The 15,976-nt window shown below is 41.4% G+C and overlaps 1 protein-coding gene across 1 annotated transcript in view; it reads left to right on the top strand.

The window, feature by feature from the left end:
* The window catches only part of smg6 (SMG6 nonsense mediated mRNA decay factor), a gene marked incomplete at its 5' end in the record, with an annotated part of 62,023 nt that overhangs the window by 35,088 nt on the left and 10,959 nt on the right, over window positions 1-15,976 (top strand). Inside the window, 4 exons of the mRNA XM_084320405.1 lie at window positions 2,695-2,869; window positions 3,054-3,273; window positions 4,718-4,894; window positions 6,513-6,680. Of these exons, the coding sequence (XP_084176531.1) occupies window positions 2,695-2,869; window positions 3,054-3,273; window positions 4,718-4,894; window positions 6,513-6,680 (740 nt within the window). The remainder of the gene's footprint in view (window positions 1-2,694; window positions 2,870-3,053; window positions 3,274-4,717; window positions 4,895-6,512; window positions 6,681-15,976) is intronic.

The following is a 15,976-nucleotide window of genomic DNA, read 5'->3' as shown; positions in this document are numbered from 1 at the left end:
CAATACAAGTAGTGCAACATAAATGTGCAGACATAAGAATAGGCATAAAATAAGTAAGGATGCACTGATCCGATATTGATATCGGATATCGGCCCCAATATGACTCAAATAGCTAGATTGGGTATCGGTGACAATTTTATATATATATATATATATATATATTTTTTTTTTTTTTATTATTATATTTTTTATAATAAATAACATTAAATGCTAATTAATTATATGAACAATGGGTATAGGATCGGTACTTGCTATCGGCCGATACCCAAAGCCCAGGTATCGGTATCAGTATTGGGACTGAAAAAGTTGGATCGGTGCATCCCTAAAAATAAGTACAGTGTTGCTCGAAGGCATGTGAACCCCCCCGGAACAGCCAGTCCCCCAAACACCCCACACATCAATCCTCACCACATCCCCATCCAAGACACCCCCCCCCCCCCCCCCCCGGGACACCGGGACCCCCCGAAACACTGCAGAAGCCGCAGTGAGCCCCCCACGCAAGGACTCCCCAAAACGGCAGCGAACCAAGGGAGCCCAATGATGAAAACCAACCAAAATCCATTAAGCGGGATGTCATCCGTTCAAGTAAGTCTAATGAATGTTGGCTAGGTCACCATTCAGCCGTCGAATGGGGGAGATGGGTGCATGGTGATTGCGCGAATGGAGATGCGGCCTAATTGTAACTGCGCATGATTTATACTCCAATGATATGATGTGATATGACGCAGTGACATCTCCATTTTCCTTCCTCGAGTTCAAATCCCATCCGTGCCTATGTGCCACGTCATAGGCTAATTTGATAGCCAAAGAGTTTGGCCGCATGGCACTTGTACTTCTTACCATGTATGCTGAAAACAGCTGCCTTTGTGTAGTGGCTCTGTGGCGCAATGGACAGCGCGTTGGACTTCTAGGCAAAGAGAAGAAGCTATTCAAAGGTTGTGGGTTCGAGTCCCACCAGAGTCGACACCAAATCAAGCTGCTGCCACCCGTTTCTTAACAATCAAAAAAAGTTAGAGGTATCTTGTTTTTCAAAATCTGCTGACAGATTCAACAGACAGACACCGAATGCAATGTTTAATACGAGACGCCCTATCCCTGATGGTCTAGTGGTTAGGATTAGGCGCTCTCACCGCCACGGCCCGGGTTCGATTCCCGGTCAGGGAAAGCTTTAGTTAAAAGCACAATCCACTCCTTCATGACGACGGCTTCTGATGCTCAAAATCCACTCAGACAACTGCAAAAGCAACGAAAGCATTCTACTCCCAATTGTCAGTGTTCTTGAAGACGAAAGACAAGGCTTGCTTTGAACAATTGGGATGCAGCACAACCTAGGTTGCCGAATAAATCTTAAAGGGGACATATTATGGTGAGTGGGTGTTACCTGGAGTCGCAAGGACTACCTTTGCATCACAAGGTTTCTGCTAGTATCATGTCTGCTTGGTGGCGAAGAGCAGAAGACTAGTGCCTGTAAAGCTTAATTTGTGGAACGTCACACTGCATGATCAATATACACCATTTCCATGATACCTTCATCCTAAAACCCATGGCGCTGTGGCTTAGTTGGCTAAAGTACCTGTCTAGTAAACAGGAGATTCTGGGTTCAAATCCCAGCAGTGCCTTTAAAGCCATCCTCCTTTTTCACCCGAGAAGTTGACTCAGCACATTCTCACCATATACAGTATACCGAGTTTTATGATGATTGAATAAACAGTTGAGGAGCTGTGGCCACTTTAGTGCTGAGCAGCGGCACATTGTGATGGCCTGTTAAATCTGCCATTTCTTTAGAGCGCCACCATCTGGCCATCATGAGGCTGGCAATGAGTGACTAGCGGGTCACCATAGCGACTTAACCAAAGCTGTCTGTAGCGCAACGGGCCAGCGCGTTCTGCTGTTAACCGAGAGGTTGCTTGTTCAAGCCCAGCAAGGGACGGCTAGAAACGTGTTCTCTCCCTGGGATGACTACATGCTGAACCTAATACCACTACTACCTGAAGAAAACAGCTGAGATATGCATCTTTACACATATCCACTTGAGTTTCCCGCTGACTGCTTCCAAGTGGCTGTCCATTAAAGCACCTGCAAGAGACCAGCATCCAACTCCAGGAAAGGTCCGGGAAAAGTCCAGCCGAAGCCATGGGCGCCATAGGCTCCAACCAAACCCCTCCCAGACCTCCCCCAGAGTCGAACACCAGCCTCCCGCACACGCCTCAGACCCCGCCACTGAACCCCCCCAACCCAACGACACCCCAGGGACCACCCACATGAAGAACCCACCACAACCCCCACAGTACCCCAAAGCGTCCCAAAGGTCCTAGTGCCATCCCAGACCACCCACAATGCCACACGCCCCCCCATCCAACCACCACCATGTCCATCCACCCGAACATCCACAATCGTCGGGTCATACAGCTAACAGGGTTGTTGTATATATTCTATATATACCAAGGGTCATACAGCTAACAGGGTTGTTGTGTATATTCCATATATACAGAGGGTTCTATAGCTAACAGGGTTGTTGTGTATAGTACCGGTATATACCAAGGGTCATATAGCTAATAGTATTTTTTTTTCTAACACGTTATTCTACTCTCACTGTACATTGAATACATTTCCCCTATCTTTTTTTATTCCCCCTAATCCCATTTCCTGGGAGCATTTTTAACATCATCTGTCTTCTGTCAAACCTTCCGTCAGAGCCCGTATCGGTGGAGGATGGGGAGGAAGATGGCAAAGGGGCGGAGCTAGAGGGCATGGTGAGAGTCTCTGCCTTCCCATTGGATCTTAAAGACCTGCTGCCTAGCATGAAGGTCTGGTCTGATTGGATGCTGGAACACCCCGATCAGTGGAACCCGCCGCCGTGCAGTATAGAGTGAGTTGTCCTACCTTCTCACGCAAACGCACACAAAACACACACATGCACATACTTGTGTCTCTTACATGAGTACACTAATTCTATATCTATATCTATCTGATCATCTGTCTATTTGTATATCGGTCTGTCTTTACGTCCCACGTCCATCCATCCATCCTCTCTCACGCTCGTCCTCCACCAGCTGCAGCCCGGAGGTGTGGCGGTGCCTGGCCGACCTGTGTAACGTGCTGGCCCGCGTGGACCACGAGGAGGCGCCGCTGTACAAAGCAGACGGAGACGGGGGGGAGGGGGACGAGGACCTGAGCCTGGTGCTGCTGGCAGAGGACAGGCTGCTGGCCGGCTTCGTCCCCTTACTGGCTGCGCCGCAGGACCCCTGCTACATAGACAAGCACACTGACGCGGTGAGGGGGGGGGGGATGTTATGTTTTGGGCTATCCCCTTGTAGTCGATTTATTTGGTGTTAGTCGATCAAGACATCTTTAGCCGATTAGTTGTTTTTCATACTGAATGAGTTATTTCCCGAAAAATCTCTGGTAAGCACTATTTAAAATGATAAACACATATCTATTAAGCACTAGATTTAAAATGATAAGCACATCTCTGGTAAGCACTAGATTTAAAATGATAAGCACTAGATTTAAAATGATAAGCACATATCTAGTAAGCACTAGATTTAAAATGATAAGCACATCTCTGATAAGCACTGGATTTAAAATGATAAGCACATCTCTGGTAAGCACTAGATTTAAAATGATAAGCACATCTCTGATAAGCACTGGATTTAAAATGATAAGCACATCTCTGGTAAGCACTAGATTTAAAATGATAAACACATCTCTGGTAAGCACTAGATTTAAAATGATAAACACATCTCTGGTAAGCACTAGATTTAAAATGATAAATATCTGGTAAGCACTAGATTTAAAATGATAAACACATCTCTGGTAAGCACTAGATTTAAAATGATAAATATCTCTGGTAAGCACTGGATTTAAAGACACATTTGGCAGTTAAATCAACTAATTGGTTAGTCGACAAAATTCTACTATTAGTCGACTAAGAATTTATCTACCGTGTGTCAAACCCGCTCTCTTTTGTTGATCTTCCAATCACAACGGTTGCTTTCCTCAGGAAAAACTTTGTCAGAGGAAAGCAGCAGTTGTGATTGGAGGATCAAGAATAGAGGGCAGGGTTTGAGATAGGTCAATTTCCTTATATTTGCATTGATATTAGGGTACTATATGGTAGAACTGAATGCCAGGAGCCACGGTAAGAGTTAAAATATTTCAAGTTTTCCATCCACTGCAGTGAGAGACCTTCCTGCTCTTAACAACTAGAGAGAGGTTAAAATAAATCTACGTATTAATACTCATTTAAAACTATAGGTGATTTCTTATCGACCTTCAGAAAGGTCATCTTGTGCCAGGGATTTCCAAACTGGATATTGAGCATCTATTCTTTGTACAGTAGAAATGGTCCCTCTTAGAACATGTAGTTTGTAGGAACGAGTTTAGTATGATTATCTTTTGACTTCCCAATATGGTTGATGATTGCAAATGCCTCGTCTTTGCATTAAAAAAGCGACGATGCAATCTAGCTAAAACTATACAAGACAGGCTCTGCAAAATGTGACACTCCTCAAGTGAGAGCTGAGGCTGGTAAAAACGCTGCCGTAACATTAGCCCATCGCTCTCTATACCTCAAGATGTTCATAGGTTACCTCTGTGACACGCAGCCACACAGCCGTAGGGGAGTGACAGAAAGATCAGAATTATCAGTTGCAAGATGCGTGATAGTTCTAACGTATATTCCTGCGCTTGTCCCCCCCCCCCATCCACCTCTCAGGCCATAGCAGCAGACTGTAAAAGAGTGACGGTGCTCAAGTACTTCCTGGAGGCTTTGTGTGGACAGGAAGAGCCTTTGCTGGCCTTCAAGGGAGGCAAATACATCTCCATGGCAACTACTTCTCCTCCCAGCCGTCTGTCGGGCGTCAGGAGCGGACAGGATTCGCAGACGGAGAAGGTGACACCACCCTTTCCCCCTCCCCCTGAGCTCTCTGTCTCTGCTTCCTTGTTAACTATATGAATAGTTTATATAAATATAGAGCCTGAGTCAAATCTCTACCAATATGTTCGACCAATATGGCATCTTTTCAGCTGTTACCGATTGATTGATCATTAACACTTTGGTTGCCTTGGGTTAAATTAATGATATACCATAGGTTGCCGGCTCTATTTGTCTATGGAGAAGTACCCCTTCTTTGCATGGCTATAACTTTTTAAATTCTATTGCTACATTGCCATTATTAGGGCCCATTCAAAGTCCTATATGTATTGTTCATTGTGTAGCAACGTTAAACTTTTTCATTCACATATTCATAGTAAAGTATGGTCTAATGTATAAGTATGTTTTCATCTCTTTCTGCAGCTTTCTCCAGAACGTGATCTATAGCCCCAAATGCATTATATTGATGATGCAATACAGTTTTATGGCAATCAGCGCGATATAAAAAATTCCAACTAGACGTACTTCTAGAAGTTACTACACGTCATCTGATGTTGACCGGATGGGCTAGGGGGCGTTTATAATTCCGTGGGCAGCGTTATACCAATCATCTAATGTGGGTCAAATGTTGATAATAGCAGTTAGTATCGAAGACGGTAACGTTACACGCTGAAACTCACCCGTCTCCGCGCGCCGTTGGGCGATCATCGTCGAGTTGAAATCTTATCATTATGGGATGTAAATTTACCCGGTCCATCTCCAGCTTGTATAATGGTATATACGTCCAAATCATGTTGTTTATCGAGTTATTGGCAATCGATCACTGTGTAGTGTGACGAGCCAGAGTCGCGGGACCTATAGCGAGCGCCGGAAGTACTACGGTCGTCTAGGACAACCTCTATTCAACATCCTGTTTGGCGATTGCGCCGATCGGCCACCAGATGGCGCTCCTGAACCGCCAGAGAGCTCAGTGGGTCCTGCTGGTGGATCTCAGGCCAGCGGAGGGGACATATGAATCCGATCGCAGATCTTTGAAATATTGATATAAGGACGCTGTACAGCGTCCCCCGGCAACTTGAGCATGGCCAGCAATGACGTGAAAAGACGTTTCATGGCAGTCAAAGTGTTAAGGTGGTCCAGTAGCCAATATGTAAAATTGATATTTCAGATGATCAATGAAACATTTTTAGTTAGTAGGTAAAACTGAGGGATTGTTTGACATCATTACAGATTCTACCTTTAACAATTCGATTTTGTCTCCATATATAAACAACAAAGTAAAATCAAAGAGGCCTGTGGTGCATTTTTCCCTATTAGGTTTTAGTGAGTTTTTCCTTACCTTCGTGTGGGGTATGTCTGGGAGTGCTTGCATTCATTAATTTATTTGCATTTATTTTAAATTTGTTGGACCTTATGGTGTTCTTGTTTTGTTCTTGACTTATTGTTATGTTTCTTCTTGACTTGTTTAAAGAAGACGTGTCTGGCCCATGGGGACGTTAACGTGTGTTGTCGGGCCTTACAAATAAATTTGATTTGATTTGATTTGATTTGAGACCACTATTATTAAGTGAGAAAATCAACGTGAAGGAAAATAATTTAGTACATTTCTACTGCTCCCGTTGGTGTCTATTTGTAGAGTGATGACGTCATAGTGGAGGCGGAGTCTTCCCTGTCTGCATCGGAGGGAGAGATGGACGTGGAGGAAGGAGGGGGCGGCGAGGACGACATCAGAGAGCTGAGGGCTCGACGTCACGTCCTCACCAACGAGTTGGCCCAACAGCAGAGGCGCAGAGACAAGATACAGGTAAACCACAGGTGGTAGTGTCTAGATTATGGTTTCTCAACAGGGGCGCTCAGAGTGTCGGCGAGCGCTGGGTGCAGAATGGTTGAAAGGGGAGTGTTGAGATGCTCAAAGGGGGCAGCTAGGCTTTTTTTAATATTTTTTTTAATAATTGCTTCAATATTGCCATACATGCCAATGTCACAATGCCATCTATAGATAACATGGTAACACTTTATAATAACACTCAGTTATATAGTATAAGGTCTTTGTAGATAATGAACTAATCATGAACAAACCATTTATATACATTCGTAAATTATTATTAAATCATTTATAACTATTTGTATAACATTTACAAATGAGTTATACATTATTAAAATATTTAACTCGATTAATCACATGATTGTCCATAGTTAACTCGTGATTAATCGCATTTTTTTTTTTTTCTTTTTTTTTTAACCTTAAACGGATCTTTTTCAAGTTCCAAGTTTTATCAACATGCGAGTCAACAAATGCTTGCTTTATGCAGCCATTTAACACAAAAGGATGACCCTCATGCATTGCAAATTTGCATCAAATTCAAAACAGTGATGCACAAAATAACTTAAAAGAAAATAATTATTTAAAACAATGAATAAAGTGTGCATGAAATAATAGGGGAAAGAAAACGTTAGGAACTTGTTACATTCACCCACACAAGGGCTGATTAATCACACACCCCCCCCTCTCTCTCACACACACACTCCCAGCTCCCTTTCTCTCTTGCCCCTTCCTCATCTCTCTCACCCCCCTCTCTATATCTCACACACACACACACACACACACACACACACACACACACACACACCTACACACCTACACACCTACACACACACACACCTATACACACCTACACACACACACACACACACACACACTTTAGAAACAAACATAGTATCAATGAGAGCATCAATAATACACCTGAGTGAAGTCTAGTAAAAAAATATATATAATAATTAAAAAAAAAAAATCTTAAAAGTTTATCGTGAGTTAAAAAAAATAGTGGCGTTAATAGAATCGGGCAATAATGCGTTAATACCGCGTTAACTTTGACAGCCATAATATTTATATGTATACTATATACATTATCAACATTGTTTGTACTTGATTTGTTCATCATTAAATAATGTTATTTAATGTGTAGTAGTAACACATTTGTAGATGCTTTAAAAAATTGATATGAAAAAACAACTATACCATGTTCAACAAATCGTTTGCAAAACATTCTTAAAATATCTATAAATCATTTGCAGATGTTATTGTGTGCCCTAATTAGGGATGCTCGATATTGGCTTTTTTACCGATATTCCGATATTGTCCAACTCTTAATTTCCAATACCGATATCAACCGATACCGATATATGCAGGGTTCCCCCCCCCCCCCCCCAAAACTGAATAATTTCAGGTAACTAATAATTTCACTGGATATATATATAACAAATATTGTTATTTTTTATCCCTAGCCCTAATCTAAAGGGAGTTTAGGAATAAGGGGCAGGTAACTATAAGATTTATTCTTCTTCCTGCTCCTTTTGTCCATGGAATGTTATTTATGATTGTGTAATGAAGAAACTCTGATTGTATGATTCCATGTGGCAAATAAAACTCTGAATCTGAATCTAAAGTGAAGACTATTCATCAAATCAAATGTCTAATAGTTTGTTTATTATTTGTGGACTTTTATGAATACACACAAAGCAATGACCAGACTTGTCTTTTCATGTTTAACAAATTATTTGTTAGACATTCATAAAACATGTATAAATAATTTGCAGATGCTATTGCGTGCCCTAATCTAAAGTGTAGACTATTCATCATTAACAAATGTCTAATACAGTTTGTTAATTATTTGTTGACTTTTTCATCACCTGTTACAAATGTTGCAGATTTCGGATCCACCCTTCTTTGTGACATCAAACAGTGACAGAATTACGACTATAGATAAATGCAATTTAATAGATCAATACAGTCCGTATTAACTCATTGGACGCCACTGACTTGAGCATTGTTTGTTCCTACCACGCCAACGCTCTAAAAGATAGGTATAAGTGGCGGTGTTTGCAGGGCTATATATATATATATATTCTATATTGTATATTATAGCTATGGATTATGGCTGACCCCTATCAGTCGACTAATCGGTCGAAACGAGCCGTAGTCGACTGGCCAACCTCTTAGTCGAATATAATAAAAAAATATATATATATATTTATTATTATTTTGTAATCATTCTTTCCAAAAGAAAAGAGGTAACGCTAATGGCACGCAAACCAGAGACTAACTGCCTACGAAAACAGGCACAGAGGCACTGAAAGAGGATTTCACCCATCTAATGAACACACTAGACTAGACAAATATCAAGATGTATCCATCAGTGGACCAATTGCATGCTTTTGCAGAGGAAAAGAAGCCTTTAGTCAACTCCTTCAGATATTAAGCACCCCCCACAGCCCAAATGGAATGATACATTTTTTTTTTTAAGTACATTTTTTTTTGAAAATATTATACTTTTATTTTTTTATTTTTTTTCGACCAATAGTCGACTAACAGCAAATTTTGGCCAATCATAGTCGACCATCCAAATCCTTAGTTGGGGACAGCCCTACTATCGATACAATACTATGGCCCATTTGACATCAACTATCTATCGTTCAATATGTGAAAAAGAATAAATTTGTTCATCAATACGTTTGCGTGTTATACCGTGGTGAATATAAGTATAGTTTTAGAGTGATCCTGTCTAATCCCAGAAAACGACGATATGCAGCAAAACGTGAATTTCACTAAAAGCATTGCCATTTCTCGCCTGGACACGCTACTATTTCCAAATCAAATGTATATAATAGGTATTATGTTTCATCATGAATGCATGAAATGCTTTGATCGTCACCAACGGCATATGTTGTGGAGTAATGTTACACATACACGTTGCGATCGAGGTGAAATCATGGTTGGATCAAAGCAGGATTGATATAATTTGGTCCTTACCTTCACTAGGAGGTACCCCAAAAAGAATATTCCAATTGTCTGATCACGAGTCCAAGTATTGGTGTCCATCGTGTCGCCAACATAATCCACCACAACAGATGCATCGTGGGCATTTGACGCTTCTCAATGCGATCGGGATGCCTGTATCAGTTCCGCAACCGTTTCCATTTCCGGGGTAGGCCTGATTGGCCGCGACAGGCACGTGACGCGCGTGGCACACCCCCGCGGCAGCCGCCGCTACTGCTGGAGTTCACTTCGCCTTTCACATCGCTGCCGTTGGCGAAAGCAGGATGAGGAGAGCGTAGATTTCGCTGTGTATCATTTAATCATTTATCATTTAACATTTGAAAGGCATACATTGTTGTCATACAGAAGTACAGAATACTTTTATCCAAAATGCTTCTTACTGTTACACTGTTAGAGACTGTGCTAGACAAATGAATGACTAATTCGGTCAGAAATAACGTAACTAATAACGTTAGTAAGCACTGCTTATATGCTTATTATGTCTGCGGGTACAGTAAACGTTTCTCCCGGTACATTCTGAAGAGGGGTCTTCCGCTCCTCCTCACTCGAGTGAGAGCAAAGCCGCGCACAGCTCAGCCCTGTGTGAGACGCGAGGAGGAGATGGGAGTCCTTCCAATCGGAATATGTTGTTTCTTTACACATATGTTGGATTATGAATGTCTTTATAGCTATGCTGCCAGGCTGGTCCGCGACCCTCCGTGCTGCACTCACCAGCGGGGAGAATATGCTCACGCGAGCGGCATCGCTGAGCTCTGGTGACGGTCTTATTGGGGCTTATGCCGAAGAAGCAGTAACACAACATTGCAGCTGTTGTGTTACTGCTTTCTGACCGAATTAGTCATTCATTTGTAGCTATAAAGACATATTCATAATCCAACATATGTGTAAAGAAACAACATATTCCGATTAGGGGTGGGACGATACATCGATCCAGATCGATATATCGATCTATTATCAATAATCAAATAGGATCGATGCAACGTAAAAAGATCGATTCATATTGCGATACTCTTATTTTGAAAATCCCCTCGTGAGCATATCCGCCCGGCCGGAAGAACAACATTAGCTCAGCGCAGCTCCGTGTGTAGACGTTAGATAGTATTGCTTCAGAGTCCGCCTATTTTGCCCGAAATAAGTGCCTGTTGTTTTTTCCCCACAAGGGGTTAAATGCATCTAACATGCTTTCCATCCTCTCCATTCCTTTATGCCCAATATGTCGCGCTAAATACCGAAATGAACGTTGCGTTAGCGTGAGCTAACTATGCTAAGCACTGCAGCTAACCATGAGAGGAGAGGAGAGGGGACTTGGGAAAGAGCAAGGGTGGGGGCACTGGGCAGTCTACCTTTCTGTGGGGGACTGGGTTGCGTGAGGGGCATTCTGTGTGTGTGTGTGTGTGTGTTACTGAGGATGGACAGATAATGTTGATATTTAAACATGAATACATAATATATGTATTCATGATCATCATGCAACATAAAACAATTGTAGGAAGTTTGGGAGAGGAAAGGGTTTTAGCTTGCGTGTTGTGAGTTCCAAAACATTTTACTTAAAGTTTAAAGCTCAATATATAAAAAGTTAACAGGAGGTCTATTTGTATTAAAAACAATAGATTGTTTTTCATTTAAATGTCTGGAAGAGCTCAAAAATAAAAACATCAATTGATATTTCCGTAGCCTTTTTTTAGTTGATCTAAATGTGACTGATTGTGTTAAATGGGCACATAATATCGCCTCATATCGATCGCAGGCACCTGAATCGTATCGTATCGTATCGTGGCAGACTTTGTGATATCGGCAAATATCGTATTGTTGTCCAAAGAATCGATATCGTATCGTATCGTGATGAAACTGGTGATTCCCACCCCTAATTCCGATTGGAAGGACTCCCATCTCCTCCTCGCGTCTCACACAGGGCTGAGCTGTGCGCGGCTTTGCTCTCACTCGAGTGAGGAGGAGCGGAAGACCGCTGGTTCTCCAACATACAGCGGTGTGCTCTTCAGAATGTACCGGGAGAAACGTTTACTGTACCCCGCAGACATAATAAGCATATAAGCAGTGCTTACTAACGTTATTAGTTACGTTATTTCTGACCGAATTAGTCATTCATTTGTCTAGCACAGTCTCTAACAGTGTAACAGTAAGAAGCATTTTGGATAAAAGTATTCTGTACTTCTGTATGACAACAATGTATGCCTTTCAAATGTTAAATGATAAATGATTAAATGATACACAGCAAAATCTACGCTCTCCTCATCCTGCTTTCGCCAACGGCAGCGATGTGAAAGGCGAAGTGAACTCCAGCAGTAGCGGCGGCGTGCCACGCGCGTCACGTGCCTGTCGCGGCCAATCAGGCCTACCCCGGAAATGGAAACGGTTGCGGAACTGATACAGGTGATCGGGATACCTGCTCGACTCGCCTGACAAAGAAAACTGCGCCCGGAGACATTTGAACGTTGCACAGGCAAAGATATAAGGTTACAAAGGGTGCTCGATACTGCCACCTGGGAGGATGCGGCTGGTATTGCACTTTGGCATTCTCAGGATGATTCCCCATGTTAACCCCGAGTCCGTGTGCCTGTAATGAATAGAAATATAGAATAAAAGAAATAACGATGAAAACCCGACTATACTCGGGTCTGGCGCTGAACGGGTGGCGAGATAACCCGACTATCCTCGGGTCTGGCGCTGATTGAGTTAATCAATGTTGCGTTTTCTCTTGCGTTTTTTCTTCTTCAAATGTAGCCAAGAGTAAAGATCCTAACCCTATCAAAACAGCAGTCAAAGTGTATACTGTATTTTCAGCACTACGTTTGTTTACCAATGTTTTTAACTAGGGCTGTCAGTTTATCGCGTTAATTAGATTAATTAATTACACAGCAAATTATCGCGTTATGAAAATTACCTCAAAATTAATTTAAAAAAAAGGAAATGTTATTATTTTTATTTAAATATTTTTAAATCTCATTAATTCCATAAGAACGTAGAATACACATTTACAGACTTTTTTTGGTATCTGATTCTAGGGACATCTATGGATCTCAGGGAATGTATTCCCAGTGTCAGAAATATTGTGTCTGTTACTAGGCTTGAGTAAATTGTAATGAACCAAATGAGAATATTGTGTGAGAATATCTAGTGTCCACCACAATATCAATTAAAAAAAAATGTATCTTTGACTGTGAATAACACCATGCTAAAATTGACCAGACCTGAAAAATCTAAGCAAATGAATAAATGGAAGATGATTAAACAGAAGGTTTTGTAGATACAGTACCGAATTCTGCCATCCGGAGACATGCAATTTGAAATATGATTATAGAATATCAGGCCTAAAATGGTTATGTGATTAAAATGCGATTAATTCGATTAATTAATTACAAATCCTGTAATTAATTAGATGAATTTTGGTAATCGCCTGACAGCACTAATTTTAACCTGTTAAGCCCTAGCCCTATTTTTTGAAAATCCGCCTAAAAATACATACCTAAGTAAATGGAAGATTGCTCCACTTCTACAAGGTCCATCTGCATGTTCCTGGTATCTAGGGACATCTATGGATCTCAGGGAATGCATTCCCAGTGTCAGAAATATTGTCTTTTTGTGATGAAACAAAGGAGAATATAAATTACGATTTTACTTTGCATCTTTGACAGTGAATAACACCATGCAAAAAATTACCAGACATGAAAAACTGCCACTGACCTCGTTCAGTACCTTCTTGATCACGTGTACAAAAAATCTAAGGAAATGAATAAAGGGAAGATGATTAACACTATCAATGCCGGCCTTGTTTACCCTTTTACCCTGTTGAATGCCATCATCCACTTCAATGTTAGCGTTAAAAACGCATAATCTATGTTTTAAATTATGGCTATGTGTCTAATCTCCCCGTCGCTTATCAATGATTTGTTTGCAGTCAACATTGTCGAAACGGATTGTTTTTTAATCGGTTCATATCCTTTTTATAGCATTTCGAAAATCGTTCTCTCGAAATTTTTCGGAAAATTTAAATATTCCCCCATAAACTGGTTCACTGGTTCATGCATTCATATCATCAAGACTAGATTACTGCAACAGCATCCTCTACGGCTCACCAAACACTATCCTCAATAAACTCCAATATGTCCAAAACTCTGCTGCCCGCATGCTCACCTCCACCCGTCGCTCTGATCACATCACCCCTGTCCTCCACGACCTCCACTGGCTTCCAATCAAATACAGGATACATTTTAAAATACTACTCATCACATTTAAAGCCCTCAACAACCTTGCCCCTCCCTACCTGTCCGACCTCCTCCACCGTCACACGCCCACCCGTCGCCTTAGGTCTGCAGATGCCAACCTCCTAACACCTCCCACGACCAGGCTCCGGACCTGGGGCGACAGGGCCTTTGCTGCTGCTGCCCCCTCCCTCTGGAATGCCCTCCCCAGCCATATCCGTGATGCAAACACCCTGACATCTTTTAAATCAGCCCTCAAAACTCACCTTTTCAATCTTGCTTTTGACCTCTAATTCTGTCGGTGTTATTTTTATTTTTGTCATGTATTATTTTTGTTCTGTTTTTTTGTTTTGCCATAGTTTGTCTCTCCTGCCCATGTAAAGCGTCTTTGAGCACCTGGAAAAGCGCTATATAAAATAGATGTATTATTATTATTATTATTAAACGGCATTTATTGGAATATTCTCGAATACACTAGACACGTTGTCATTTATCGGCCTATTTATGAATCGTTTTCAAATGAACGCTAGATTATCGATAGTATATGTGTACTTATGCACGCTATAGAGGCGGGCTAAAAAATCTATTCTCGTTTCCTCAAGATCACACACACATACGGGACACGCTGTTATCTCACTGAATACAGCTCCGATTACCCCAAGACTAGTACCATAGACTCCTTACCTTAGATCAGATGTTCTCCAAAAAGATTATTCCAATTCCTGATCGCCATTCCAAATATCGATCGCGTTTATTGATTGATTATCTTTATCTAGCATAATGGAGCCAGTTGGCTCTACTTCTACAGATCCCACAGGGATCTCCCAGTATAATCGACTGACCTGCAGTTACACAGGATAGACGATAGGGGGCGTTTTTCCCCCATCTGAGCTCCTGGAGGGGCTGCTGTACCAACGGGAGACTCGGTTGATGAAATATGAATTCAGATCGCTAATAAAAAAATCAAACAACAAATCCCGTCGTCGGCACTCAACGGGGGGCATGATAAGACCACAATTCTCGTCGTCGGCATTCAAAGTGTTAAACAGAAGGTTTTGTAGATACAATACTGAATTCTGCCATCCGGACACATGCTATTTGAAATATTATTATAGAATATAGAATAGCAGGCCTATTAATGACCTTATTATAGCCATGTTGCACATCTATGGATCGGGCCAAATCGACTCGTTCCAATGATAGAATTCAATTTGGATTTTGTATCACCAGGCATGCAGGAAGAACTGAGAATGAAATCTACTGTAAATACAGTCAGCTTTTTATTCTTGCCATTTTTTATCTGATTTCAACACGGATGGTTGCTAAATGTTCACAGAAGGTAGACAAACTAACTGCGCTCCAATCTATGCCAATAACGTTAAGTTTTGTGGTATATAATCCAGAGAAATTAAAAATAATAATCAGGAAGTAATTTGCTTGCAGGAAGCTGGAAATCGCTAGGAAATGTAGTTTTTCTAACTTTCAACACTCATTGAGAGCTCTGGATGCCCCCTGCTCATATGACTACAACTGGCGACGTTTCGCTAATTCAAAATGGCGGATATTCGCAAAATTATGAACGCATTCCATAAACTAAAATCTCACTAATAACACTTTAACCTATTGGTAAACAAACGTATTGCTGAAAATATACACTGACTGCTGTTGTGACATGGTTAGATTGTTTACTCTTGGATACATTTGAAAAAAAACGTTACTTTGATTCATACACTCTGTAGACATTGATTTATGACGTGATGTCATCTGCGGTCCGCCTGTTACGGGCACCTGGTGATACTAAATCCAGATTGAACTCTGCCATTGGAAAGAGGAGATTTTGCCTGATCCATAGATCACAAAAATCACAAAAACCCTGTAAATCATCTGCCCTTTATTCATTTGCTTAGATCTTTTGTACACTTGATCTCAAGAAGGTACTGAATGAGCCCAGTGGCAATTATTCACGTGTGGTCAATGTTAATATATGGGGAAAAAATATTTATATGCGTGTGTGTGAGTGCATTCTCGCCTATAGAGGATGAA

The sequence above is a fragment of the Notolepis coatsorum genome (assembly GCF_963971535.1).
Source record: "Notolepis coatsorum genome assembly, chromosome: 8".
In the NCBI taxonomy this organism is placed as follows: Eukaryota; Metazoa; Chordata; class Actinopteri; order Aulopiformes; family Paralepididae; genus Notolepis; species Notolepis coatsorum.
Note: the sequence above shows the minus strand (reverse complement) of the source record. Positions and strands in the feature narration are given on the sequence as shown.